Here is a 26,691-nt window from a genome sequence, read left to right on the forward strand (position 1 = left end):
ATTTTTCTGCCAATAAGGACAAAACCTGTGGAGCAAGCATTATCAGGCTGTCCTGAAATTAATGAGTACAAACCTACAACTCCATGTATTTGGCATATGCTGATGGGACTGACACAGATATAAACTCGTTTCAAAAGCAAGGACCGTAAGTACACCTCATACAAATAAGCCACGTAAACCAATGCAGAACAATGAGGAAATTACATTATTAAAAGTTTTTATTTAGGTTTGGTCAGTACAGGTAAGATAATATTGGAGTCACAGAGCAATATGCATCAACAGGATACAACAGTTCTTAAAAACTGAGTAACTATGCACACAATTCATAAACATTCGGTCACCTAAGGAGAAAATGCACAGATGTATGGTGGGAAAAACTGTAATTAACACTGAAACTACTACAGGACTCCTTCAGTAAGTCCATATTTTTAGTGATAAAACTACTGTACTGGGCAAACTTGGCAGTCATAAACCCACAGCTATTATGACAAATCTTGAAGGTGGTGTTAAGTTTAACAGTATGAGTAAGAATGCCCTTACACAGCACAGGTTCTAGATATACACAGATTTGTACAGACATCATTTATGTTATACTTTATGGAAATAATTTCCATTTCAACTTCACATTAACTCATATAAAAATAACTTGAGCTACACAAACGTCTTTTTAGCAACATTCAACGTAATTAACTGTTAAAATTTCCAAAGTGGCAGAGGTATTGAAGCAAAAAGAAACCCACAAAAAGGCAAAATTGTGACAAGTATGCACTAATTTAAACGGCTTCTGGACAGTATCCTCTCCCAATTTCAATGACACTGTATAAAAATTTTGCAGAAAAATGTTACAAAACGGAACCCTGCACATTTACATTGGAGTCCAAACCATTCTGGACATGACGAGAACCCACAGTTCTGTTACCTTTCATGCTCACTGTTTTCTCCTCTTGAGGATCATGATTGGAGTCTGTGTCATTTGAGTGGTGAGTGAGAGAGTTTTCACTGCCAGTGGGAGAGTCTACACTTTCATACCCAGTACTGAGCTGGTTTATGTAGCTACCACTTCCTCTACCAGTTCTATCTTCAGAGTGGTTGGACAGCTTATTACCATTGCCCGGAGAAGCTGGGAAGTCATCTTCCGTGCCGCTACCCTCCCTATAAAATCCAGGCCCAGACGTCCGCTGATGGGAGGAGCTGCCATTGCTTGGTCCGTTTGCCAGGCGGCTGCAGTCTTTGCCCACAGCCTCTCCCTGTTCTGTGGGCTCAGAGGATGGAGTCCTGCTGGTACCTGCGTTGGAGGCCTGGGACTGCTGCTGCTGGTACTGTGCCAACTGCTGGCGGGTCTCCTTCAACTGCTGCTGAAGAACTAGAATGGTACTCTGCATACCCTCTACTTCCTCATCAAGCTGGATGATGAAGTCATTCAATTCTATGTAAAGAAAACACATTTGTTGCAAACACTTAATAGCCCATATATAGCTTGAATCTCAGATAAGAAATTAAAATCCCGTAACTCAATACTTTATGCTAAAATTTTTCAATGAACTATTTCTTAGCCATCAGGTATGCACTGCTTTTGATACTCTGCCTCTGAAGGAGAAAATGCTTAACAACTATGGTATCTACCTACTTTCTATACTGCTATTGAAAATACGTGAGAAAAAATTAATTTCTGGGCAAGAAGAGAAGATATTCAGAAAAAAGCTCAATTACAGTAACTAGTATCTTGCAAGTAGATCCAAATGTGTTTATTTTAATCAAGTATAAATCCCTGGCAGAAATACTGTAAAAGTGACCGTGAACCATATTCGCACATAACAGATGTGAGTTACTGCAAAACCCTATTCAGTAGGCAAAAGTATAATTTCTTCATCACATTTCAAGGAAGTTCCAATTTTTTACTCTGTTTAATCCTTTAAATCCTTCAAGAGAGGACACAAAAAGACCTTCTTACCAACAAGAATGTTAACTAATTTCACATGGTGTTTTAATATTTTACAGTATTAAAACTTTAATTTTTTAAAATTAAAAAATCTTATTTTATTTACCTTAAAAAAGGTTTTTACGATTAGTACTACATTCTGGAACAAAACAAATTTGACCTCAAAACAGTGTAAGAAACATTGACTCAGTCTTCAATTCAACTGCATCATCAGTATGATAGAGGAAATAAAATGCAAACTGCTTAATATTGTAAAAAAAAATTTAAGAAGTGTTCTTACTGCTACGGAAAACAATCATTAGGAAAACTGTTACTGCAGAATATCATCATCTTGATTCATCTATGGTGAAGAAGAAACTCAATGCTGGAGATTACTACATTCAAAAGCAGAAGTCTTTAAATAATATCTACTTGCTTCAATTATGTACTTAGTAAATTTTGTGGAAGTGTATTATCAAAACAGTAGTTCTATTCCCATAAAATGACATTACACAATCATCTACCTTAAGAGTTCTATTTTATACTGCTACTTTCTCAAACAGATGAAAATACGACTGGGGGAAGATCTATCCTGAAAAATGCAGGACATCTCAGACTTAGATGTAATGCCATATCAAGTTTCTGGTATCCTACAATCTTCAGACGTAAAACAAACAAAAAGATACTCAAGTCTATGTGATGTCTAGATAGGTTATATTCCCAAACTTCAGATAACCTAATCTAATCTACCATCCTATGAAGAGCCACTGACACTATGCAGAATTTGAGACTGAAGATTTTTAAACCTGCATTTTCCCCTCCATTTAAATTATGCAAGAGGTCAGAGTTTTTATACAATTTCAATTTAGGTTTACAGTGTTGCAAAATTTAGACTCTAAACATGATGAGATTTTCATTCATCTGAATTATCAAAGGAAAAAAAGAATCAGTTTTTCACATTCTTAGGTATTGTTGAAAAGTTGCTGATTTTTTAAAATAAATTTCAAATGAGTCAGTTTTAACAAGAAGCTTTCTATTCTCAGTGCATGCCTAGGCTTTATGTAATGTTAACAGCTTTCATCTTGCCAATTCACCAGTAATGTGGGCAGTCTAAACATTCCCTATTAAATAGCAAGACTTACAGCACAAAAATCTTGATTTCAAACACTGCATTACTGGAGCTGCAAATCCCACAAGTTCCCCCAAAGTTAAGGATTTTGTCTGACTTTAACTAAGACTACCAGTTAATACTTATTATTGTCATATTTTACTCAATGCTGCCCTTTCATTCTAGCAAAGATGGTTTTCTATTATGTATATCACCACAAAATTAAACTTGTAGAAGTGCAAGGCAACTTCTATTTTTGTTAAAAAATCCCTTACCATCCTGACTGCTTTTAAGTTCCTCACTATATTTCTTCTGTAAAGCCAATTCTGCCTCAAGCTGTGCAATACGTCCTTGGGACAGCTGCCTTCCAAGCTCTTGATTCTCCTGGATAAGCATTCGACACTTCGCCATTAACTTTTTCCCTGTTTGGCTGCAAAGGAAAGAGCCATCTATCACAAAATGAATACAAAACCTTCAGTCATCTTCCTCAATCACAATTACAGACAAAAAGGAGATGCAATTTCTGCATGCCACAATTCAAGGAACATTATGCCTCAACATAATTGTCATAGCAGAAAGTCTCCCTATAGTTACCACGTGCTGTTCCAACGGCAGTTGATCTTCTGTCGCTGTCCCACAAAGTGGAAGGCAAGTTTTATTACTGAAAATATGAATAAGCATATTGTATTTGATACCAACATCTGGATTATCAGTATGCAAAATCTTGCCATGTGCCAATTCTTAACGGCGTTAAATACTTGATTAAAGATGTGTTTTGCAATTCCAAAGATCAAGGACGGCATAGAAACTACACAAGCAAATTGTAAGCAAAATTTCTCCCCATCTGTTGTACTAATGAAATTTAATAACTGAATTTGGGCAAAGAAAAGGAAGTTGCTTGGGGGAAATAATAAATCTCATGTTCATTTTTCATACTGACAACCATTTTTCTTTAAGAGGTTTAAACATTCATTTAAATGCTGTTCAGATACCCTTGTTTAAAAACAGAGATATCTATTTTGCAACTCAACTTATATATTTGACAGTCACATGCACAGTCTGCTTCATGACTTCTATGGTCAGCATTTCTTAAGTACATCTTATATGGTGAAGAGGAATGAAAAAGTAGCTGAACATTGGAACGACATGAAGGATGGGGTGTATTATCTATCTGCTTCCTTTAAAATGACAGATTGCAGATAGTAAGCAATGACCATTAGGACATTCAGTTTCTGTAAGAAATGTGAAACAGGAACTGACAAGATTTTCTTTACTAAATTGGTAACATTACACATCTTTAATCTTCGTGATAAAAATCTCATTGTAAAGCATTATAGGAAGTAGTATGCAAATTAATATATAGGCAATACAGCTGACTCCATGAAAGAGAAAAATTAAAGTCCTTTAGGACTCTTAGTCTGCCAAGTCAGGATAGCATCCCCAAGCAGTTCTCCTTTTAATAGGCTCAGCACCATAATGAAGCTGTTTTCTCTACAGAAGAGTAAGCTCTACCAAAAGCCCCAAACTTGAACAGTTTTGTTGTGAATTCAATAGCAAGACTTGCATTACTTTTCAGGACCAAGAAGGTAATTTAATTTTTTGTATGTTTTTTAAACAAGTGACAAAAACTGAAAAGAAACTGAGGATTAAAAAAAAGAACAGGAAATTTCTGCTACAATCACAGCCACGGTTCTTTCCTGCAATGACAAAACCCAACCAGAAGAATTTAAAACATCAATTTCCTTATCAACTGCCTTCTGAGCATTCAAGCCTTGGACAACTTTTAAGTCCTCTGCCAACTCTGCCCCATTTAACATTTTTCAACTGACTTTCCCAAATCTTTCAGATGGGATGCTCCAGAAGGAATCTGGCTGTGTAAAGTCCTGAAGGCCTGAAAATCTGCTAAAGGCAGCAGCCTGTTTTCTTTCTTGATGTGATGTCCAATGCCAGGTCCTTGAAGTTTAAATTGTGCCGACCTAATACAGTCCAAGTTGCACATTTAAGATGCAAGTTTCCTTAGAGATGTTCATTCTGTGCAGGACCACTTTGGAGATAACCAATGTGACAGATCCCAAAAGGTATTAGGCAGACATGATTTTTAGCCATTTGCAAATTCCTGTTACTGTATTCATCATCACTACAAGTAGAAAAAGTTTACAATGCTTAAGTCATTTAATGCTCTTCTCTTCACAAACCAGCATCAACTGCAGAATCAGCAAGTACCAGTTACCTTGGAATTGGGACTAATTTAGAATCCCATTAGTATCTTCAGGTTAACTCCTGCCAAAATGTAAAATATTTATTACCTGTATAGAAATTTGCATAGTTACCTATAATGCTATTTCTTCCCATCAAATTTTTTCCAGATGTTCTGGACTAGCAGAGAATAACCCTTGCAATTTACAAAAAAGACAACACATTCAAGAACATTAAATCCAATAACTATTAAAATAACTCCTATGAACTGTAAAACTAAGTTCAGCATTGTTTTCATAAATCCTCTTGAACATACATGCAATAAAACCTGTAAGAATGTAAGTGGTTAAATTTCAGAAGACTAAAGTTTGTTGTACTAGGCTTACTGCAAAATGACATTTCAACTAATTTTTATTCCAAGTTTATACTCTGCTTAATGATGGTTAAAATGGCTTAGCATAGCTATTCCTTTGATTACACACCCTTTTATTTCCCCCTCCAGACATCAGCAATGTTTATACTGCACAACCTTATCTACATCAAGGTCCAGAACTAACTCTGCTTAGGGCTGCAGTTAACATGTTATCCACCCTAAGAACATCAGTTGAGGATCTGAATAGGGCCACTGCCTCTATCAAAAAGCAGGCTAGATGCCGTGAAATGAGTAGTTGTGTACAAGGATGGACAATTAAAGCAATTGGGGGGGGGGGGGGGGGGCGGCAGCAAGATGCAAAGAGAATGAAAAAAACCCCCAGAAATACTTTATATGAGCCAATTTCTTCACCTTTCAAGAAACAAAAGCCAGTAAAGTCTTAACCCAGTTAACAAAGCCTCAATTATTTACCAGGAAATCCAGCCACTCGATGTCCAAATTATGCATATTCACACCATCGACTTAGTATTGTATGATGCAAATTAGGCTATGTTGTAGCTACAGAAATAACATTTTCTTTTGACACTTGTCAAAGGTTTGAAAGGAAGTGGCAAGTTACTTGTCTCTCCTCGGTTGTACTCACACATTCAGAGCCTGAGGACTTTAGAAACCAACCTGTATCTAAATGTGTTAAATTATTTTCTGAACTTCAAGTCAGAAACAAGCAATCTACACGGTATGCCTCTTTCAACACATTATCGTGAGCTTTACAAATGGCTTGGTAACACATAACAATTTATTAATGTAAGTCTTACCTCTGTTTTGATGCTAGATCAATAAAATCTTAGATACTGCTATAGCAAAATCATTCCAGATGTATCACTTTTTTAAAAGGCATAATTTTCTGTGGATTTTTCTTTTGCTGTTAAGCCATTACTCATGCAAAAAAAAAATAAGTGTAAGTATACTGCGTAAGTATACTACTCTTTGATCCCATATTAATCATCTGAAGCACAAACAGAAAGATACTTCCAAGTCAAAATTATGTAATGCCATCTTAATATAAGTCACCAAAACAGAATACATCACCTTCTGTGACAGCTGAAGGTCTCTTTTTAATTTAGAAATTAATTTTTTAAACTGAGTCATAAAACGTTGCCCAACTGTTTTGAAAAATAAAAACCTCAGATTACTAAATAGAACTCTATTTGCTACTGGAAAAAAACAAACACACAAATGCTACACCACATCTACATTTTGCTTTACAGACCTCAGACTTGCACTCCCAACTGTCCCAGATGGCTACTCTTACAAGTAACTTGGGACAACAGAACAGAGGCATCAATAGAGTAGCAAAAAACGCCTTCACTGAATCCACCAACAAAAATGCATGCATTTAAGGTTTTTTTGGTTTGTTAAAATACTGACTTTGTTTTCAGCGAACGAGACAATTCAGAAATAACAACCTGTTCAATTCTCGTTCATCCCAGGAGTTTCATGATACAACAGTATAACCAGAAGTGTTCCTTGAACTATGTATTACAACTATTTCAAGGCACATTTTATAGAGAAGCACAATACAAAAAAAACCCCAGGTGTACAACGGAATAAAAACACCCCACCAACACTGAAGACAGTTGCCATCATGTGCCTTCTGTATTGAGCATTTGAGATCAGTTCTTAGTATGAAGATCAAAAAATTCTCATTTCTGCATGAAAACATGCAGCGAAATTCTTATCACAACCAGTTTTTCTTCTACATGCTAGTTGTGATCAAATATATATTGCTTCAAACAATTTTAAACCTGCGTTTAGATGGAACGGACATTTTTGTACAGTCCTAATTTTGAGGCATCCACAGTATTACCAACCATCCAGAAAACAGTTCATTATTTAGTAACAGTGACTTAAGGCTGCATCAAGTGCTAGAAAGCCCAAAGGCCAAACAGTCAAATGTGTACACTACCACTGTAGTGATATCAAATAGCACTCTCGTGGCTATTCAAAACTGGTTAGCAAGTAAACTCTTTAATGCAAAATTCACCTCATCGAGTTCTGACCCAGCAGTTCAGTGAACAAGCAGGAAGTCCACAGTCTTATTGACAAAACTGACTGACAGTGTCTCTAAGTCACTAGGCTCAAGGTTAAGAGCGAAGCATATTCCACTTCTACATTTTACGGGAATTTTACATGTTCAATTCATGATTTAAAATCTCTAGGTTCTCTCTCCACCAAACTGTCTGTAGACACAGTGTGCCACAGACTTAAGACTTCTGTTTCTCCCTCTATTTTCTTCAAATAGAACAATTTTGCAAATGTCTACATGTTCTAGGAAAGATTTTTTTCGAAGACGGCCATTTCTTCAGAATAGTCCGACGCTGTCAGGCCTCTGAAGCAAAGGGGAGAAAAAAAGCTGAAACACAAGGTTCATCTGGTAAGTTTTACATTAAGCATTACAAGCTGGACAGTATAAGAATGTGGCTTTTGCCTCAAAACGTCTGAGTCTTGGTGTGGAAACGAGTACTTGGCTGTCCCACCATAGCATTCTCGTAGTGGGACTGTCAGGGAAGTCTTGACTGGGGAGTATTTGTTTTGTTTACCTATCAGGCGTAAATTTCCAGGCACTCAGTTCATTTTGGGCTTGTTCCAGTTTGTCTTTAGTCTGTTCCAGTTCACCTTTCATTTTTAGGAAAAACAAGTTGATGGCTGGGTCCACCATTGTTGATCGCAATTGGGCAACACTAGGCTGCTGGACTTGCTTGAGGTACTGAATCTGATTCTGCATAAAATAAGAAAAAAAGACCGTTATTCATAGAACATTTAAGAAAAATTTTAAGTCATTTCAATACAAATAGCTAATCCAAAGTTAACATCAAGGCAGCTTGCCTTCTTTCACACTCTAACCTGAAAAATGCATGATAAAAATCACTTGTGCACACCTTGCACCCTTGTCCATGTACCTGCTCACCCAAGCCCCCATCCTAAGCACCTGCCATGCTTAACCTTCCACGGCAGATTTCCCTCCAGATCCCACATTATTTTCTGCATGTCAGTTTACATTTGTCACAGCAATACCTGGAGCATTGGAATGCTCCCTTTCTTTTGTATCTGCCTGCGCTCCTTCTGGGGAGCAAAGAGCATATGGAAAGAATCATCTGCTTAAAACAGACAGCTGATTCCCACTTAAGTTCAGTGGAAGTTATTTAGGAACATTACAGCTAAAATTGACAAATATTTACAAGCAAATAATAAAAAGGACCTTTTAGAGCCTTCTGAAGTTTTTTGCAACTGCAACAGTCACTTATGATGCAAGAATGTGTATTTTTAAACAAAGTAATTTAGAAATACTAATAGCAATTAAAATAGATTTTGGCTGGATTTTATTCTCTTGCAATAACCACAAGCCAAAGGAGTTACAATTTTATGATTACAACACTTGCAATAGTCAAAATTTCAGAAGTATAACTGAGAGGTTTTCTTTTAAATATAGTATTATTCAAAGCACAAATATAAATAAACAGGATTAACTTTAAGTTTCTTCAATTTTAATCCCATCACAGACATATTTTAAATTGTACTAGAAGAACGTGCTTAGAACCCTGCTAATCACCGATACAGCATCAGCCTGCACAGAATGTGTTAATTCTTAAATTCAATTCATTATGCTTCCTGTATCACACACATTTCTTCATGAGCAAGAGGTGAACAGAATCACACAATGTTAAAAGACATTAACTGAAAGTCACAATGGTTTGCCTCCCACACAGGCAGTCTTGCAACCAGACTCGAGAGCAAGAGAGTTTCACTGACAAACCCTGAAGGGAAGGAGCCTCCCTGCACTTTCTGCTTTCCTTGGGACACACAGCACAGCCAGCAGCACTGACAGCTTAACCATGTCCCTGTACATGCAATTACTCTCTTATGGGGTCTTTACACAGCAGTGGTGAAAAGGAAGAACAGAAGTCCTATGTAACCGGACTCACTTCTAAATAGAGTATAACGTGTTTTAATTTATGTATTGTTAGGTAGAAAAAATCCTGGATTTTATTTCAAGTAAGTGGTTTCAAAGGTACTGGAATAACTGAGGTATTTCCTTTGACACACTAATTTGATATTATAAAAATCAAAATTCTTAGCTACTTAAAAAAACTGAAATCATCATACTTTTAATTTTAAACAGACAAACTTCTGTGCATTCAGAAAGAAATATAAAGGGAATAAAGCACTCCATTTAATATTTTCAAGAAATAAAGCACTTAAGGACCCACATACAAGCATTACCTAGAAACAGGAAGTTCAGATTAAAGGTTATGCTAACATTTCTTGGATGGAATTTTACCTCTTGGGTCCTTTGCCTCACAATATATTGCTCACTGAATAAATATCAATTTTATTCATTTTTACTGATGTACATTTTCTATCCACTCAATTTTTTGACTCTTCTACTACTGAAGTATTTCAACAACCTACCAATGCTTTGTGATAGCTAGAGCTAGTAGACACTGAAACGGACAACTTCACTGGCAAGGTATTTCAGAAATATAATCATGATACAGCAACATTGTTCCAGATCTATTTTTAAAGAGGCATCACTAACTGGGAGAGGAAAAAAATAACAAAAACAAACAAAAAACCAAACAAACAAATAAAACCAACCAACACCCCAAACCACACATTCCTTGTCTGACCAAGGCCCAGATTCCTTCTTCTACTACTGTAAATCTAAAAACTGTAACAGATTCCTTGGATCACTAGCACACAGAATTGCTGCCACTGCTCCTCAGTCACGCCAGAAATACACTTGAGCACTCTGGAGGACCCAGTCAATGCTGTGAAATGACAGTTATTTGTCAGTCTCAGTGGGGTGTCTCCAGCTCGCACTCCTGAGCCCAGCAGAGGGCACCTGCACAGGACTTCAGCTCAGCGACCATTTCTAAAGCAGTCATGTAGAAAAAAACTTACTTGAGCTTAACAACCCTTGCTCATTCTCTCCCCAAACTTAAAAGATAACTTCTTCCCTCCACTTTTTCCAACTCAAATTTTATCAATCCCTCCACAAGTGCTTTCTCCAGCTGTTAACTCCAGAGTCCTTATCTGTTATGCTTTTCATCCATGAAAACCTAGCAACCTCCTTCCCAGTATGACCTGCTTCCAAAGCAAGCCCAAATAGCTTCCCTTTTCTGCTGATTTCCTAATTAAGTTTGTCTTCCTGCTTAGCCAGTCCAAACTTCACATTCTTAGCTCTAACCACTTTCTGGTATGAGTCACCTCATTGATATTCCAGGTGGTAAGGGTTAGGGAGCAGGAGAGTTTGCCTGCAGTCACGACCAACTTCAGCTACAGCTGAACATATAGGAATAGTCATGTCCACTGCCAGACCCCAGGGAATATCCACTAAACACCTAAAATGCCTATGGACTGTTCACACTCCCGAACATGAAAGCACACACTGGCTGGTATTTTTCAAACGCCTATCAGATGGATAAGTAGAGGCAATTTCCACAAACAGAAAAAGAGTCTTGTTATCAGCTTTCTCTCTGCTCCAAGCCAAGGCAGGAGAGCACTAAAAGCAGTCTATTTAGAGGACAGCAGGCTGCATGAGGTATTGTTTATGTGCATTTTTATCTTTTTGTTAAAGACAGGCAACAACATTTTCGATCTCCCTAGTTCTCACATTCTTGGAAACAGCTGCATGCTTTCAGCTGAAATTTTCCAAAGACAGCTACAAAGAACAAGCTCTCTAAACATGAAGATTTTACGAAACAGATCACAGGTGCCTAAAAAAAAGTGTAAGCAATCTAAGTCAGATCAATTGTATATATTCTCGTAAGGAAGGAGTAGAAAGGAATCAAGTGCACAACTAAGAAAAGAAAAAAACACAACAGAGCTGTAACCTAAACCACAAGAATAATGACTATCTTGTGTTACAGTACAACTGCACCCAGACAGAGTTCCTTCCACTCATTGTTATCTGTTCCATGAAAAACCTATCTAAGCAGCAAGTACTTCCAAACACCTACCCACTTACTGACTCTCAGTAACTGTGCAGTAGCCTGGAAGGAGGTTAAGGCCTCTCCCTCAAGCAGCAGTAACTTTACCACCACCTCTGCCAGAAATAAAGCCTTACACAGAAACCACAGCCAATACCTTACCTGCACTGCCCTACAAGCAGCAACCTCTTCTAGGGGGTTGTTCCTGCTGGGGGAAGGTAGCTCAGGGCTGCTGCTGACAACAGGGCACATAAGATGTTAAAACACCTGAACTTCAAGGTAGCCCTTAGTCACCCTAAAACGACAGAGCAACTTTGCAGCACCTGACAGACTTTTATTAAGCTGCTGGCTCTGAAGAAATCCATATATTCTCCTGCTAGACTCAGCATAGCGCACTAGAGAGGATGGAGCTATGCACTCCCCTCCCGTCTTGTTTCTTCAAAAACAGTACTGACACAGAGTAAGGGCAGAGATTCTGCTACTGCTACTCTGACATACACACCTACACTTTCAAGATGACAACTGGTGACTTTCATAAGCTGAAAATGCACTAAAAAACTACTTTTTTAAAACAGTGTGAAAATTAAAACACCAAAATAGAGTTCATCACACCTTATTTTAACACAGAGCTAGCGTGCTTTAGTAAGCAAGGTGTTCTACACAAGTAGTCAGAAAACTCAATCTTTGCCAACTACTAGCAGTTGACTATGGTATGAAGGTTTTAAACATTTAAATTTGAAAGCAGTAGGTTTGTAAGAATAAAATATCCCAAAAATACATCTGTAGTCTTCAAGAAACTAGACACCATAAACAGTCTTTCTAATTAAAATGTGACAGGAAACACTAAAGGTTTCTATAATAAGCAAACACATAAATGTTACTGGTATATTTTACATGTTAAGTGTGGATTGTAAAAAATATCTTAACTATAATAATATGGAAAAATTATTTTATGGACTAAAATCAGGCATGTCAAATAACAACACATGATGAACAGTTTATTAAACGATTTAGCAACATTTAGCTTAGCTTTGCATCTTATCCAACATGACATTTTTCTACTGTTACTATAGTGGAAAAAATACTCTCAACTAATACAAAGCCAAGTAGTCCTTCAGACCTTCTTGAAACTATGTGCATTTTTAAACTGAAAAATACCTAGAGGTGACAATGTCTCCATTATATCCCTCCCACCCCGAGTATCCATTTTACACCTCTTCTTCAAGGATGCATCTTTCTACCTCCATATACTATGGAGATTACATCCTTGGTGTTAATTCTTAAGTCAGAAGCAGGAGAAATAAAAGCCACCTGAGTGTGTGGGCATGTGTCTGTTTTTTGGGGTTTTTCTGGTAGGTTGTTACCCACCCTTTTTTCTTTTTTAAAGTACACTGAAAATAAAAAGCTCTTTAGAAGAGATTCTTCTAAACAGATGTTCTGGAAAGATTATGCAGCTATAAACATCTAACGAAGTGCAGTCAAAAACCCCTACGGTCATGACATTGTCAAATTCAAAGCATTAAATACTTGGAAGTTTGTAACTTCAAGGGAGAAAGAAAGGCAAATATAGTATACACAAATTTGCTTTTGGTGAAAAATTTACACTTTTATTTAGCCATTTATTTTTTAGTATTTATTGCTTTAGCTATATGCTCAGAAATTCAAAAGAAAAAATCTGTTATTACTGTTGTTCCAGATCACAGAATGTATCAGTAAAACTTCACAAGTGAAGCAGGACCAATACAGCAGCCTTATAGCTAGGGAAGTGTTTCAGTACAGTAGCAGAAGATACCTCCACTGGCATCCTGGGCTGCATTAGCAGGAGTGCTGCCAAGAGGCTGAGAGAGGCGACCCTTCCTCTCAGCTGGCACTGGTGAGACCTCTGGGGTACTGGGTCCAGACTGGACACCCCAGTACAAGGGAGACACAGACAAATCAGGGTGAGGCCAGTGAAGGGCTGGGAGGCTGATTAAGGGGTTGGAGCATGTGACACACAAGCAGAAGCTGAGTGTTAGGGCTGATCAGTCTGGAGAAGAGAAGGCAATGGTACATAAACACCTGACAGAGTAAAGAAAGCAAAGCCAGTGGTGCCCAACGAAAGCACAGGTGATGGGCACAAACTGAAACACAGGAAGCTCCTGTTAAATGTAAGAAAAGACATCCTGGTGTGTCAGTGGTTAAACACTGGCACAGGTCACCAAAGAGCAAAGAGTTTTGGCATCTCCATTTTTGGAGATGCTTAAAAGCCAGTAGTGCAGAGTCCTGAGTAACCTGGTCCAACTGACCCAGCTGGACTAGAAACTGCCAAGTCTCTTCCAACCTCAGCGATTCTGGGCTTCATTTTTTGCCACTGCAAAGTAAGCTTTATCCCCTTTATTTTTCTTCCTGTTTATAACACTATTTACTGTGAACTAAAGCAATCTTATAGTCTTAGGAGCAGTGAAAATACTGTGTACGAAGTTCAATCAGTACTATACCTGTACCTGACTGCTCTGAAAAACTTGAGGCAAAAAAGGAAGGAAGATTTAAAAAGCAAAGGGGAGCTACAACACTAGTTACTAGTTTTGCACAGAGCTTGTACTTTTCATAAGAGAAGCTCTGAAGAATATATTACCAAAACTCGCAATAAGCTTTTTACAATCCTCTCAAACTGCCAGATTGAATGAAAATTATGTTAAGGTAATCCAAAATGAGATCGTTTCCAAGGAACCAAAACTAAACACAGATATAAAAGCCACAGAAAATGGCCAGAAATAAAGGAGAAACAAAGATCAACAAAATACACATTTAGAACACTAGAAATTAAGCAGGTCTGCCAAATTTCAAAAAACTTTGAACAAGACAGCAGCAACTTCACCTATCCGGCCAAACTGACAGAGGCTTACAAATACCTTGTTATCCAAAGGCAACGCAAGTTATCAGCCTAAAACCTCCTAAATGAAACCAAATAAATTCAAGCATATCCTTACATTTTTATTTATTCCTGACTCTAACAATACTCCGAAGCAACATTTTTGTAGATATGCACCGTAGGTAAATGCTAGAAGAGAATAATGCAAGAATTTGCTTGGTTTGAAGTAAAAGCCTTTCCAATCACAACTGCTGCTGAAAATCAACAAAAGTAACTAATATTAAATCCCAAACTTTTAAGACATGATCTTTACTAATTCCATGAAAGCTAATGTACCCTGCCAGGTCTTCAACAGAAAACGTGATGGTGCAGATACACAAAAAACATAGCACATAGGTACTGGCTCAACAGCTGACACTGCTTGCTCCAAGTCTGAACACACTTATCCTTTCTAAATACTTACAGTACACTCTTGCATCTCCTGCTCCTTAGTTGCCAGCCTCATCACCAGAATATTTTCTCTTCGGGCAGACTCTTGCTGTTGCTGTTTCAACTTCTCTTCAGACTCTCTCAGCCCCGTCACATCATTAGCTAACAGAAACAACAACACAGAGAAAGCATGTTTTATAGTACCTTCTCATAGGAAGTTTTAGAAGATAGCTAAAAACCAAATTCATGAACAGAAGTCAAACAGTTACACTTCTTGCAGTCATGTTTATGACTAACAAACAAAAACCAAAATATCATTAAGTATTAGAAAGGCTTGACAACAGGTCACTTTAAATCTATATTCCTGGTCCTCCTTTAAGACTCACTAAAATTTTGAAGATGTTTCCATATTTATATAAGAAATCACTTCTAAACTGCTTGCTTAACCAAACTACTATTACAACCTACAGTCTGAAACTTGGGAAATTGGAACTGCACCGGATTGTGTAAGAAAAGCTGAGGCCAAGGTAGCAGAGGAGGAGAAGTCTGTACTCTCACGAAAAACAACCTGCAATCTGTAAAACAGTGCTGTTTATGGGCAGTTCTCAGACTGGTCTCAACACTTCATGAGCAAAGAGTAAGACAGTTGAGAACATTCTGTCACAACTAGAATCCTGAGCCATGGACATTTATGAAATTTATATATGAAATAGGGAAAAGGGAGCACTTTTCCAAATTACTTGAAAAAAAACACATGCAAGCAACCCAATACCAACTGCATACATTCACTCTGCTTCTTGTCATATGTAAAACAATTTAAAATTTGAATAATTTAGTTTTGGGGTTTTTTTCTTATTTCTTGAGAATAATCAGCTGTAAATTTAACCTGAATATCACAAGTTGCTTCAGGACAGTGATTTCTATATAAATCTTTGCAGATAATTCATTAACGCTGATTACTGCTGTTTCCAAAATCAAGAAACCAGGAACATTGAAACTATTAATTTATGTGTGTTTAGACAGTTTGAGATATGAATGGAATCACCTGTTTCCATTTGCTACATTTTAGTCACTCCAAAACCCAAAATACTATGAGACAGCAGTATAACAAGGGTGTAACAACAGCAAAAGAGAAGACATCCATTTGGACTAGAAGAAAAATAACCCTCAAACTCAGTGGTACTGCATCTTTAAAGTATTTAGACTGAAAAGGTGAGTGGAAAAACCAAAACACACCATCTCTAGCTGCCAACAAAACTTTTAAAAGTGACTTAAGATTGGCTGTTCAGTCACTCCCAGAACGTATTCATATTTTCTCATTTCAGAGTAGGATGTTTTCCCCATGCTATCTTCCAAAAGATCAAGTTTTAATGACCATGTAAGAATGACAATCAAATTTGCCTAATCAGATCAAATAATCCTTGGGGACTCATTTTAGACATTATTTCTCCTCCCAGTCTTAAAACCCTGGGAGACTACCACAGGCACAGATATTGCTGGAGTATTTCAGCAGATAAAGTTTCCTTCTCTATAAGTAAAATTCTGAAAGTACACCTACTTATGGGGTTATACTTTGAAGCTTTCCCCTGCCTTAGCAGTCCGTGTCCTACAGATGCAAAAATAAGACTTTTTAGATGGTGAGATAAAATTACAACCGGAGAAGTTGCTAAGAAAGCTGGGAGAGCTGAAAACCTACAGTAGAAAACACAAGGGCTCTTTTCCTGACAAGTAACTGACATAACAGATTATTATCTCTTATTTCTAGCACTTTTAGAATGCACACATATTATTTCATCACACTGCTTTATACATTCTGATAATTTGCACCATTTTGAAACCCGGCTAACTTACAATTAAGGTCTGTGTACTTGCCCTCCAGAGCTTGCACGTATGCTTCATATTGTTTCCACCTGTCGCAGACATAAAGAGAAAAAAAGAACATTCTGAAGCTCTGTTTACAAAATCAAGGCATCGCATTCCTAAGCTTTCAGAGCTCACACTGATACCATAATCAGAAAATGTCAAGAAAGAATTACACAACTGCACAAAAGACAACTGCAGTTTTAAAAAAAGGAGCTTTTAATTGTGAAAATAGTTAAGTCTGCTTTGCATCTCAGAGGAATAAAATAGTAGCTGTGCATTACAACACTTAAAACTGACATCTTAAAAATCAGTATTTTAGATAAACATTAGGATCAAACACTACTTATCTGATTATCTTTGTGAAGTACCCTATATACATCTTATTCTCATAGCTGAGCAATTCAAATAAAATTCTGTAACAGAAACTGTGATACAAATACAACATTAAGTATATTACCAAGTGAGCAGGACAAACAGAAGTGTGTTCTAACACTAGAAATGGCAGTCTAGGTTAAGCAGCTCTATCAGCTCATTCAGGTTAAGACCATTTTCTGATTACACTCATCATCCATAAGCCAAACAGTTTAATAACTCTTTGAAAACACGTTAATTAGGCAATTAATTAGCAGTCAAAAAACATCTCTTAAAAACAGCACTGCATTTTATACAAACCATCAGATCAGTAGAAAATAAAGTCTGCTGGACAATTTAGCATGAAATGCTTCATGAAAAAAGTTCACAGCGCTGTGGTTTGGGATTTTTAAGTAGTACTCTGCACCGAACTATGTGTGTTCCTTGTGATGGTACAACCGCACTTATAAAGAAAATTCATCTAACAGCTTACTGCCACAGAAGAAAGTGTCTGCTCCCTCCTCTCAATTACCTTCTCTTCCTGACACATATTTTATGCCAGTCTCATCACAATTGCTCCATTTTAATTCTCTAACCTACAACACTACTTTAATTTAAACTATAAAATCTACCTCTAGGTATGTTGGACCATTTAGTGAATTCAAACAGCACATTAAAGGGTCTAAAAAGCACCAGAGATCTGTAACAGCAAGACCACATCACTGGGAAAAGGAAACACAAGATCTCTTCCTTCAAGAAATGACAACTTCAGCTGAACATGGCAACAGCATGAAAGAACTCTCAAATCTCTGTAAAATAGAGCACTAGTATTCATACTTAACCCTGAAACTAATCTCTCTGCTCTAAGAAGTCTCACCACTAGAACATTAAAAATTCTATGTTAGCTCAAGAGATTTCCATCTCCCAGAAGTAAAACTTAAAAGGTCTACTACTAAACAGCAAATCCAGAGATAAAGAACCTAATTTTATATTAAAAAATGACATGCAATAAAAAGTTAATATACAGGACTACCTGACTTTTAAGTTACACCTAACAGCCCAAACCCACTAATTCTATCGAAGTTGTGACACACTCCACACCCCCCTAACAGGAGCAATATGCAGAGCAAGTGAAATGAGGACATGAAAAACAAGTTAAGTAGACATGCCGGACCACTACCTGAGGGAAAAAAAAAAAAAAAAAGGAAAAAAAAACCAAAATAACCACCCACAAACAAACCATGCAGCCTACAGTCACCAAGAATGTTGCAGGTAATACCTCTAAGTCACCTCTCAACAACTGCTAGTATTTAGGCAAGAACCAAACTCCCGGAAAAGAAAACCTAGGTGGCACTAGGCCACGTCATGGATTTCAAGTCATATGCCACCAAACGTAACTATTCAGATGTGGCATTTTCTCAAAAACCTGGTGAAGATTCTTGCAATTCAAGCAACTTGTATTGGGTCTGGCTGAGACAGAGTTCACTTTCCCCACAGCAGCCCTCACAGCGCTGAGCTTTGCACTCACAGCTAGAATGGTGTTGGTAACACACCAGTGTTTCAGCACTAGGAAGTGCTTGCACATCATCAAGGCACGTTTTCCAACATTCCCCCCTCACCAGTAGGCCACGAATGGGCAAGATCTTGGGAGGCAACATAGCCAGGCCCTTGATGTCCATGCCCCAGATAATGCCTTCCAGCACACCTGTAGAAGACTAAGGCAGCTCATCAGTGACTCTGAGTGGGGGAAGAATAACAAAGGCTGAAAGCCAGATTTTTTTTCTCCCATCAGTTTGCTTTCCACTCAATATGGTAGTTTATGTCCATAATTGATGGCTCAAAATCAGTAACTTGAAGAGCTTCACTGAAGGGCCACTTGGAAAGGCATTCAAGAACAGAGACAGGAGAACTGCGAGGACACTCCTGAATCTCTTCTATGTTCATTTAGTCTCACAAGAACTGGAAGGTTAACTGAGCAGCATTATCTCAGTGACTTAATTTCCTTCATTCTCTAAACCTATTAAGCAGACTTTATAGAGGTAATTGGAAACTATGAAGTCCTAAATGCTTTTTATTGAAATACCTATTTTTATGCTGAGCTTTGGGGTTCACAGTAAATAATGAGCAGTTAGGGGTTAAGACACACACTCCACCCAGGCCATTCCAAAAGTGACTGGCTCTAAGTCCCTGTTGACTAAAGTCTAGTAAAAGCGCTGTACTTCCTCAGAAATGCTTGTTTATATCAGAGTGCTTCAATGATTTACCAGCTAGCCACTCAGCTAAACAACCAGGGCAATACTGATCACATTTTTAGCTATGATCCACAGAGTATTTCTTTACCGTGTTCCTGGCTCTTCTTTCTCTCAGAAGCTCCTACAGTTAAGCTAAGCAACTACTGCATTAAAGAAGCAAAAATTTAAGCCAAGTCCAGAGCAACAAGCCATGAGACAAGCAGAAATTCTGTATTGGCCAAAGGTGCTGCACTGGTCCTGTTCATGTTTAGTCAACTAAAGTTGAGCAAATCTAAATTATGTACTTCATGGCAAAGAACAGTAAAATTGGGACTCATGGCACAGAAACTGACCTGAAGAAAGTATTTTCTATGCATTTCATCACTTCAACTGGACAGCAATGGTGACTTACTACCTTAAGACTAAATGGTGATTACACATGTCTGTGTCAAAATGCATCTGCCCCACCGAAACACAGACCAAAAAAATACATTCCAAATCTTAAGATAATCTACAGGTCAACACATGCTTTTCTATGTCTCAAAATAATAGAAATGACATTAAAATATATATGTAATAATATTTTATTCCAGCCTACAAATGAAGCCAGCAATCAGTGAAATCACAATTAGAGGTGAACTTAGTAGAAATCCATAATTTTCCCCCCATACAAAAAAAGTGTTTGAAAGATTGATTAATGCAAACTAATAAAACGGACATGACCAAAAGGGAATTTAAATTTCCATTTCTGGGTATATTGAACAGTTATTCGCATTAAATCCAACAAGTACCCTTTTTGAGAGCACCTTAGTTTTTCTACACACTAAGAAGATTCAATAGCAACACAGCTGTCATTAGCAGATTCTCTTCTGCCTCTTTGTTAACAGAGGTGAGCTGCTGACATACTTTACCTCCTTTGGGTGTATTCCATCATATTCTCTCCTGAACACGTGCTGGAACTTAATTTCTTCTGTGGTAGTAACTAATCATTGCAAGTTATAGAAACTGATTACAACTGACAGCCTTTTTGTTTTCACACCATCAGTCAGAAAGCAAATGGCACAGAATCTATGCTTTGGTACTTTCACATGAATTTATCCCAGGAAGTAAGGGCACAGCTTTGGAGACTTAGAATTTACTACTGATAGAGATTATTTTGAGTACAGAAATTTCTATAAAAAGGATCACAAGGTCAAAACCACTTATGAAAGAAGCACTTTTTCTTACTGTTTAAATACATTTTTCTTTACAACCCAAAAGACTGGATACTCGGAGGAAGACAGAAACCAGTTTGAAACATATGAAGCCAGACTGTGTTTACTCCCTGGGAAAAACTCACCCCCAAAAGTAGCTGGCAGGACAGTTTACCCAGAAGGGAGGGCAGCTGATCACCATGTACACTAAGTGTTACATATGCAGCCCTTTCTTTCTACACAATTTAGTCTTTCTTCTATCAAACGGCAAAATTTACCTTGAGACCCTAATAATGCTAATAACTCAGTGTACAAGAAGCCAAGAACTAATGTTTACCAAAATGCACAGACTACTCCAGCTGATAAACAGATGCCCCACAGATGGCTAGTTTGGATAGCTCCTGGTTTAGGAATCTGGAAATTCGGGCATACAGAAACAAGTGGCTTGGGGTGGCTTCTTTAAGCAGGTGGTCTGTGCAGCAGGATTTTCTGTAATTGTTTCCATGGTGACACTTAAGCTTTCTAGAAAGTGAAAATGATGGCCAAGTTCTTCCTTGTCAAAGTTCTAGGTGAAGAAAACTTCATTTTAACATTTTTCTTTTAGTATCTGAACATGCCAAGACAACTGCATGGTCTGAGAAAGTGTAAATAGTATTGGAGAAGTAAAGAGTTGACATTTTTCTGATGTTTAAAATAACTTGCTATCTATTAAGGAAAGTAAGCAATCATATCTTCTATAGTTACGAGTGAAGAAAAAACCACTTGTACTCATGTTTTACAAAATACTAGTAAGGATTTTGCCTCTTGGGAAAAAGTGTTCGCTCCCAAAGTACAAACAAAAATATCTGAGACAAGAGGAGAACTTTACAGAAAAGATGCATCATGAAACAAATAGAGCTGTTTTTCAGAACACGGATGCTAAAAGACAGTAGAAGAATAAATTCACACATCTTCCCATGGAAGCTCACTAAAATGTTGAGATGGAAAAAACACTTTTTACGTTACCTTAGGATAAGCTCATCTCTAGGTAAAACCTTAAAATCTGCTTCACTAAGGCGAACCTATGAAGCAAGAAGAAAAGCAAAACTTATCAAGCTGTCCTGATCAAGCACCCTGAAGGGTGAAATCACAAGTAATTTTACACATACCTTCTTTGGGAGAGGTTCTTCATTCGTCATTGTGAACACTGAAGGAAGAAGAAAAAAAGGAGTTTTATTTAGTGTACTTTCTAGTGTAAACAGAACACTGAACAAGCCAGAAACTTGAACTTCTAGTCTTAATTGGTTTAGTTTGCAATATTACAACACCAAAATATTGGTTCCACACAATGCAGCACCAGAGTACAAAACAACACTATGACACGTTTGCTCCTGTAATCTAGATATAGTCAAATGCATTTTTTCTAAAAGTCACCTCAAACTTTCTATATCTAAAAAGCAACCAGTAATCAATTCTTCCCATTTAACTAATCAAAACTACCCAAATTTGTATCAAGCTGATATTTAGTGTGTCTACATCTACATAATACTGTATTTTACAAGTAAAGGATAATCAGGGTCTGAGGAAAGCAATTTATGCTACTGACTCTCCCCTTTGGAATAAAAAGATACTAATTTGTGAACATTACAACATGTTCTTGCAAGTACTTATTCTCTTAAGAGTCTAATAAACAGGAAGTACTGTTATTTTAAAACCCATGTGAATATTTTCAGGAAAAGTAAGATGCAAAATAAATGGTTTAGACAGGCCATCAAACTGAATTCCTCTAGTGCATAAAGAGCACTAGAGGACTGCATTTTGCTAAGTTAAATATTCACACTGCCCTGAGTTACAGGACATGCTTCCTCATCTCAAAAGAGTAATACACAGTATTTTCAACAACTATGATTATGTAAAAAAACCTGAGTTCCTAAATCTTACAAGCGTTTAAGTAACAATAAATGTAAGGTTTGCTAGAGGCATGCATCTTTGCAATACGCTTTCCCATGGAAAAGTTGCATGTAATATTAAGAGTTGACAAGGTTGTAAATCTGCTACTGCACATCTACCAGGGAAAGGATGTCTCAACTCCTTGGCTGTGAACACTTAGCTTTAAAGAAACAATGCCCTTAAGGAGTAGATATTCTATTTTCTCTATGATTTTTATGAATTAACTCAGTATTTTCACAATGACACCCAATGAACCAATTTAACTTTTTCAAATCCTAGAACTGTTGGTCAGTACAACAACCAAATACATTCCAGTGAAGCAGACACGTTTCAACCTGCACTAACTGACACCATTGACAACTATACAGTATCCTACCAAATTCCTAATCAACAACAACCAACCAACACTCATAATCCCTTCCTATAATAAATACTGACATTAGAACCCACAGGAAAGACATTCAGTAGAGGCATCTCACTAATGAACGGCAGCTTCCTGTTGCTAGGCTTAGTAACACACAGGCATATAAGCGCTTCCCTAAACTAGGAGGTCCCCTCCACTCCCACCCCCTTCCTTCCCACTCACAAGAAGTTACTCAAGCATTTTGCTTGAACTTCTGCATACAGCTCCCTATTTGAGACTGCTTTAACAAAAACATACCTTAAATATAAAATAAAAGCTTAAGAAGCTACCGATACAAATTGCCAGTGCCCAATTCGAGATTACAGAAGGAACGCTTGTGACACCTGTATTTAGGCTGCCTACCTCCCCGCTGTAATTTTTCCAAAGATTTTTAGACTTTTTAACTCCTTTGGAGTTTGGAATTGTCTTGAAGACCTCAGCGTTAAGTTCCTGACAGAGAGAAACATGCTTTTCAGATGTCCCACACAACTAATGCTAACACTGATTAATTGGTGCATGTGTTAAGTCATTATGTGCGTTCCTCAAAAATACCAGAAGCACACAAATACCAAAAAAGGTGAATTTCTCCCTAAAGACCTGGCTTGTAACCCCTGCTGCAGCATACAGGCAGGTACGAACATATGATTGCTGTCACAATCACGACTACAAGAAATCAAAGGTTGATGCTCCATTCAACGGTAGTCAATCTTGCATCTCCAGACCTCACAAAAACTCCAGAATCAGACCAAGCTAGTCTAACCTCTACACCCAGCACATCACTGTTTACAAAACCACCTCCTCCTTTCAGACAAGAGCACCAAAGACTGAAGTTATGGGCCACTGCATTACAAAAGTTACTGCCACCTATTATTACTTGCAGTGATAGAACCACGCACTAAAAAAATAAAAACACACTAGCTAAAAATATTCTGTAATTCTGGAAAAGATAGGTTGAGAATACCTACAGATAAGCACTTAAGTGCTTCTTCCACACATATTTCACCCCACAACTGCCCAGCAACAGCTTTTTGGGAACGTGAAGTAACTTAGCAGAAGCTTAAACATTTATTACTGCTGTACACTGCAAACGCATTGTGCTCCATGTTTCTCAGAAACATCAGCAGTGCCAGGCTGCCTACAGCAACTTCAGTGACTTGCCTTAGTTTTCTGCTAATTAACAGATCAATCTGTATGCTACACATAACAACTGCAACTGAAATGTCCATTTGAATCTAATACAGTAACTTCTCAAGCACTGTGCATCAAGAGATGCTTTTTATCACTCAGCTCTCCTCTAAAATAGATCATCTCTCCCCTACCCATATGAGAATTAACTTGCAAGAACACGATGAAGTGTCATTTTCTACCATAAAAAGAATCAATATAAACAACATTCCTGAATAACTGACTGGAATTAACACAACTGTATTTTGTGATTTATATTATGAACAGCTTAACTGTACTATCCTAACTAAGCACTTACATGATTTTGCAGAAATAGTGGCTGCCACACACCACTCCTGCATATCTGTTCCTGGCAACAAGCAACATAAAACTATAGTCCATACTTAAAATAACATTGTCACAGGCACTAAAGAATTTTTCTGAAAACTCAAATGTTTTAGGCTTCTATGGCTGTTTTAATTAAAAATATGTGAAATGGAGAAAGCATATTTTAATTTTAGTAACTCTGGTAGAAGCTGGCACACCTTTTCCTCCAACGTTTTAAAACACAGGTTTTAAAAACCTCAATGAACAAAAGTGACTGAATCAGGCAGGAAGCTTTACTTGTTATACCTGAACTGAGAGTTACTTTAATAATCTGAAGAAAGAGTTCTATGGGGAAAACCCCAGTATGGGCTCCCAGCTCCCAAGGCATGTATGTGCGCGTATGTATATATACACAAACATATAATTTACAGAATCGTTAGGGTTGGAAGGCACCTCTGGGGATTACACAGTTCCAACACTGCCCTTGCCCCCGTCCCCACCAAGGCAGGGTCACCTAGAGCAGGTGACGCAGGAACGAGCCCAGGTAGGTTCTGAGTGTCTCCAGAGAAGAAGACTCCATGACCTGCCTGGGCAGCTGTCCCGAATCGCTGCGCTCGAGATTGCTTAAAAATTTCTCAGATCACACTGCAGCCCGGAAAGGAGTTAAAGGGGAATGCACCACCATAGCAGCCTGTCTCAGTGCTCTGCCGCCCTCAAGGTAAAGAAGTTCTTCCTCATGTTGAGATGCAACTTTTTGTATTTTAGTTTACGGCCACTGACTCGCGTCCTGTCACCGGGGGGGCTACTGAAGAGAGCCCGGCACCATCCACTTTAAGACAGCACCCGCCTCAGCATATTTGTACGTATTGATGAGAGTCCCTCTGTTTTCTCTTTTCTAGAGTAAACAGGCCCAACTCACGCAGTCTCTCCTCACAACATAAACATTCCAGACCCCAAATCATCCTTGTGGCCCTCCCCAGGACCCCCTCCAGGAACTCCTTGTCTTTCTCGTACTGAGGAGCCTTCTGATGTTTAAACAGAAAAGCTTCACAGCAGCCCCACAACTGGTCAGCCCTCAACCGCGGAGGTCCCTCCCCCGCCCCGCGCGGGCCGCAGCCGCAGGTGTTTGACAGACCCAGCTGCTGCGGCCGCCCCCCGGCCCAAGCAGTGCCCGCCCCGCCGCCCTCGTTCCTCTGCCACAAGGGAAGCGACAAACGCGGCTCCCGCGGCCGGGGGCGCGGCAGCAGCGCAAGGCAGGGGGAGGAGGATCCCGGCCGCGCAGCCAGGCCGGGCTTCGGGGCCTCGAACAAAATGGCTCTAAGTGCTTCCGCTCCTCCCCCCCCCGCGCCCGAGGTGAGGGACGGAGGTGCCGCTGGCGTTCGGCCCCCGGGGACCGCGGGCCGCCGGTGCCGTCCGTCCGTCCGTCCCGCCAGGGCGGAGCGCTCGCACGTCCACTCACCTCCCGCCCGCGGCGCGGAGGCCCCGCGCCCCTCGCACGCCGCTTGCCTCGGCCGCGCTCCTCCTCACATCGAGCGGGGGCGAAACGCCACCACCAGCTCCGCCGCCGCCGCCACCAGCTCCGCGGCCAGGACCGCCGCGCCCCCCCCCCCACCCGAGCTCCCCCGCGCGCCGCTCCCGCCCGCTCTTTATTTGCGGGTTCTCTGCGCTACAAAATGGCGCCCAGGGAGGAAATGAGCGCCCGCCCCGCCCCGCGGGCGGCGGCTGCGCGCGCACCCGGCGCGCGGCGGCGGCGCGAGTGTGTCGAGCGGCTCGTGGGGCGGCCGCCGCCGGGGATCGTCGCTCGCCCCGCCGGGCAGCGGCGGCTCCCGCGGGCTGTCAGAGCGCCGACTGAAAGCCCGTCGGCCGAACGGGCCGCGCAACGCCCGTGTCCGTGGGGTGCCGCCTGGCCTCCTGCCGGCGGGGGGCGCCGCTGTCCGGTGGGACGGGGCGAACGAGCGGCGCCCGTCTCCCGCCAAAGCGGCGGCTGAGGGGAGCGGGATCCGGCGCCTCCTGGGAAAAGCGTTTGGCTTCCCGGAAGGCTGGCGGAGAAGATGGGATCTCTGGGAAGGAAAACTGCGCGCAGCATTAAATAAAGTGCGCGATGGGTGCCGGGCTTCTCGGCGTGACCGCCGGGGCTGTTTGCCCGCCGAGCGTCGGTGCGAGCCAGTATCCTCAGCGACTTAAGATAAAGGACTTAAATTCCAGCTGCTTCCAAAGAAGTTAAACATCAGCTTCCGCGTTTGGGAATAAAACCCAGTAAAGTTTGCCCTTCGTTGCGGTCTAGCACTGAGCTGGTGCTTTAAAATAAAGTTTATCCATCTTGCTATCCGTGATTTCGCAAGCTGTGCTATTGGGTAGATACTTT

At 39.5% G+C, this 26,691-nt stretch overlaps 1 protein-coding gene across 3 annotated transcripts; it reads right to left on the reverse strand.

Moving 5' to 3' along the window:
• Positions 1–200: 200 nt before the first annotated feature.
• Positions 201–25,923, reverse strand: WTAP (WT1 associated protein). Of its 3 annotated transcripts, none has more exons than XM_040058115.1 (8): positions 25,786–25,923; positions 21,652–21,689; positions 21,509–21,564; positions 16,717–16,775; positions 14,900–15,027; positions 8,196–8,374; positions 3,302–3,456; positions 201–1,426 (listed from the first exon to the last, which is right to left on the reverse strand). In XM_040058115.1, the coding sequence occupies exons 2-8, from the start codon at positions 21,679–21,681 to the stop codon at positions 843–845; spliced, it is 1,191 nt and encodes a 396-aa protein (XP_039914049.1). In that variant the 5' UTR covers positions 21,682–21,689; positions 25,786–25,923; the 3' UTR covers positions 201–842. The 3 variants fall into 3 exon arrangements, 1 of the variants encoding a protein (XP_039914049.1); XR_009207625.1 differs by lacking the exon at positions 201–1,426 and adding an exon at positions 7,640–7,984 and having other exon boundaries at positions 3,320–3,456; XR_009207626.1 differs by lacking the exon at positions 201–1,426 and having other exon boundaries at positions 3,320–3,456; positions 7,640–8,374.
• Positions 25,924–26,691: the final 768 nt, after the last annotated feature.

The sequence above is a fragment of the Hirundo rustica genome, chromosome 3 (assembly GCF_015227805.2).
Source record: "Hirundo rustica isolate bHirRus1 chromosome 3, bHirRus1.pri.v3, whole genome shotgun sequence".
Lineage (NCBI taxonomy): Eukaryota > Metazoa > Chordata > Aves > Passeriformes > Hirundinidae > Hirundo > Hirundo rustica.

Bases quoted from the DNA above. Each gene is read 5' to 3' on its own strand.
- WTAP (XM_040058115.1), bottom strand. From the start codon at position 21,681: ATGACGAATGAAGAACCTCTCCCAAAGAAG. The intron at 21,565-21,651 runs GTATGTGTAAAA...CTTGCTTCATAG, and splicing joins AAGAACCTCTCCCAAAGAAG to GTTCGCCTTAGTGAAGCAGA. The intron at 1,427-3,301 runs GTAAGGGATTTT...TTCTTTACATAG, and splicing joins ACTTAAAAGCAGTCAGGATG to AATTGAATGACTTCATCATC.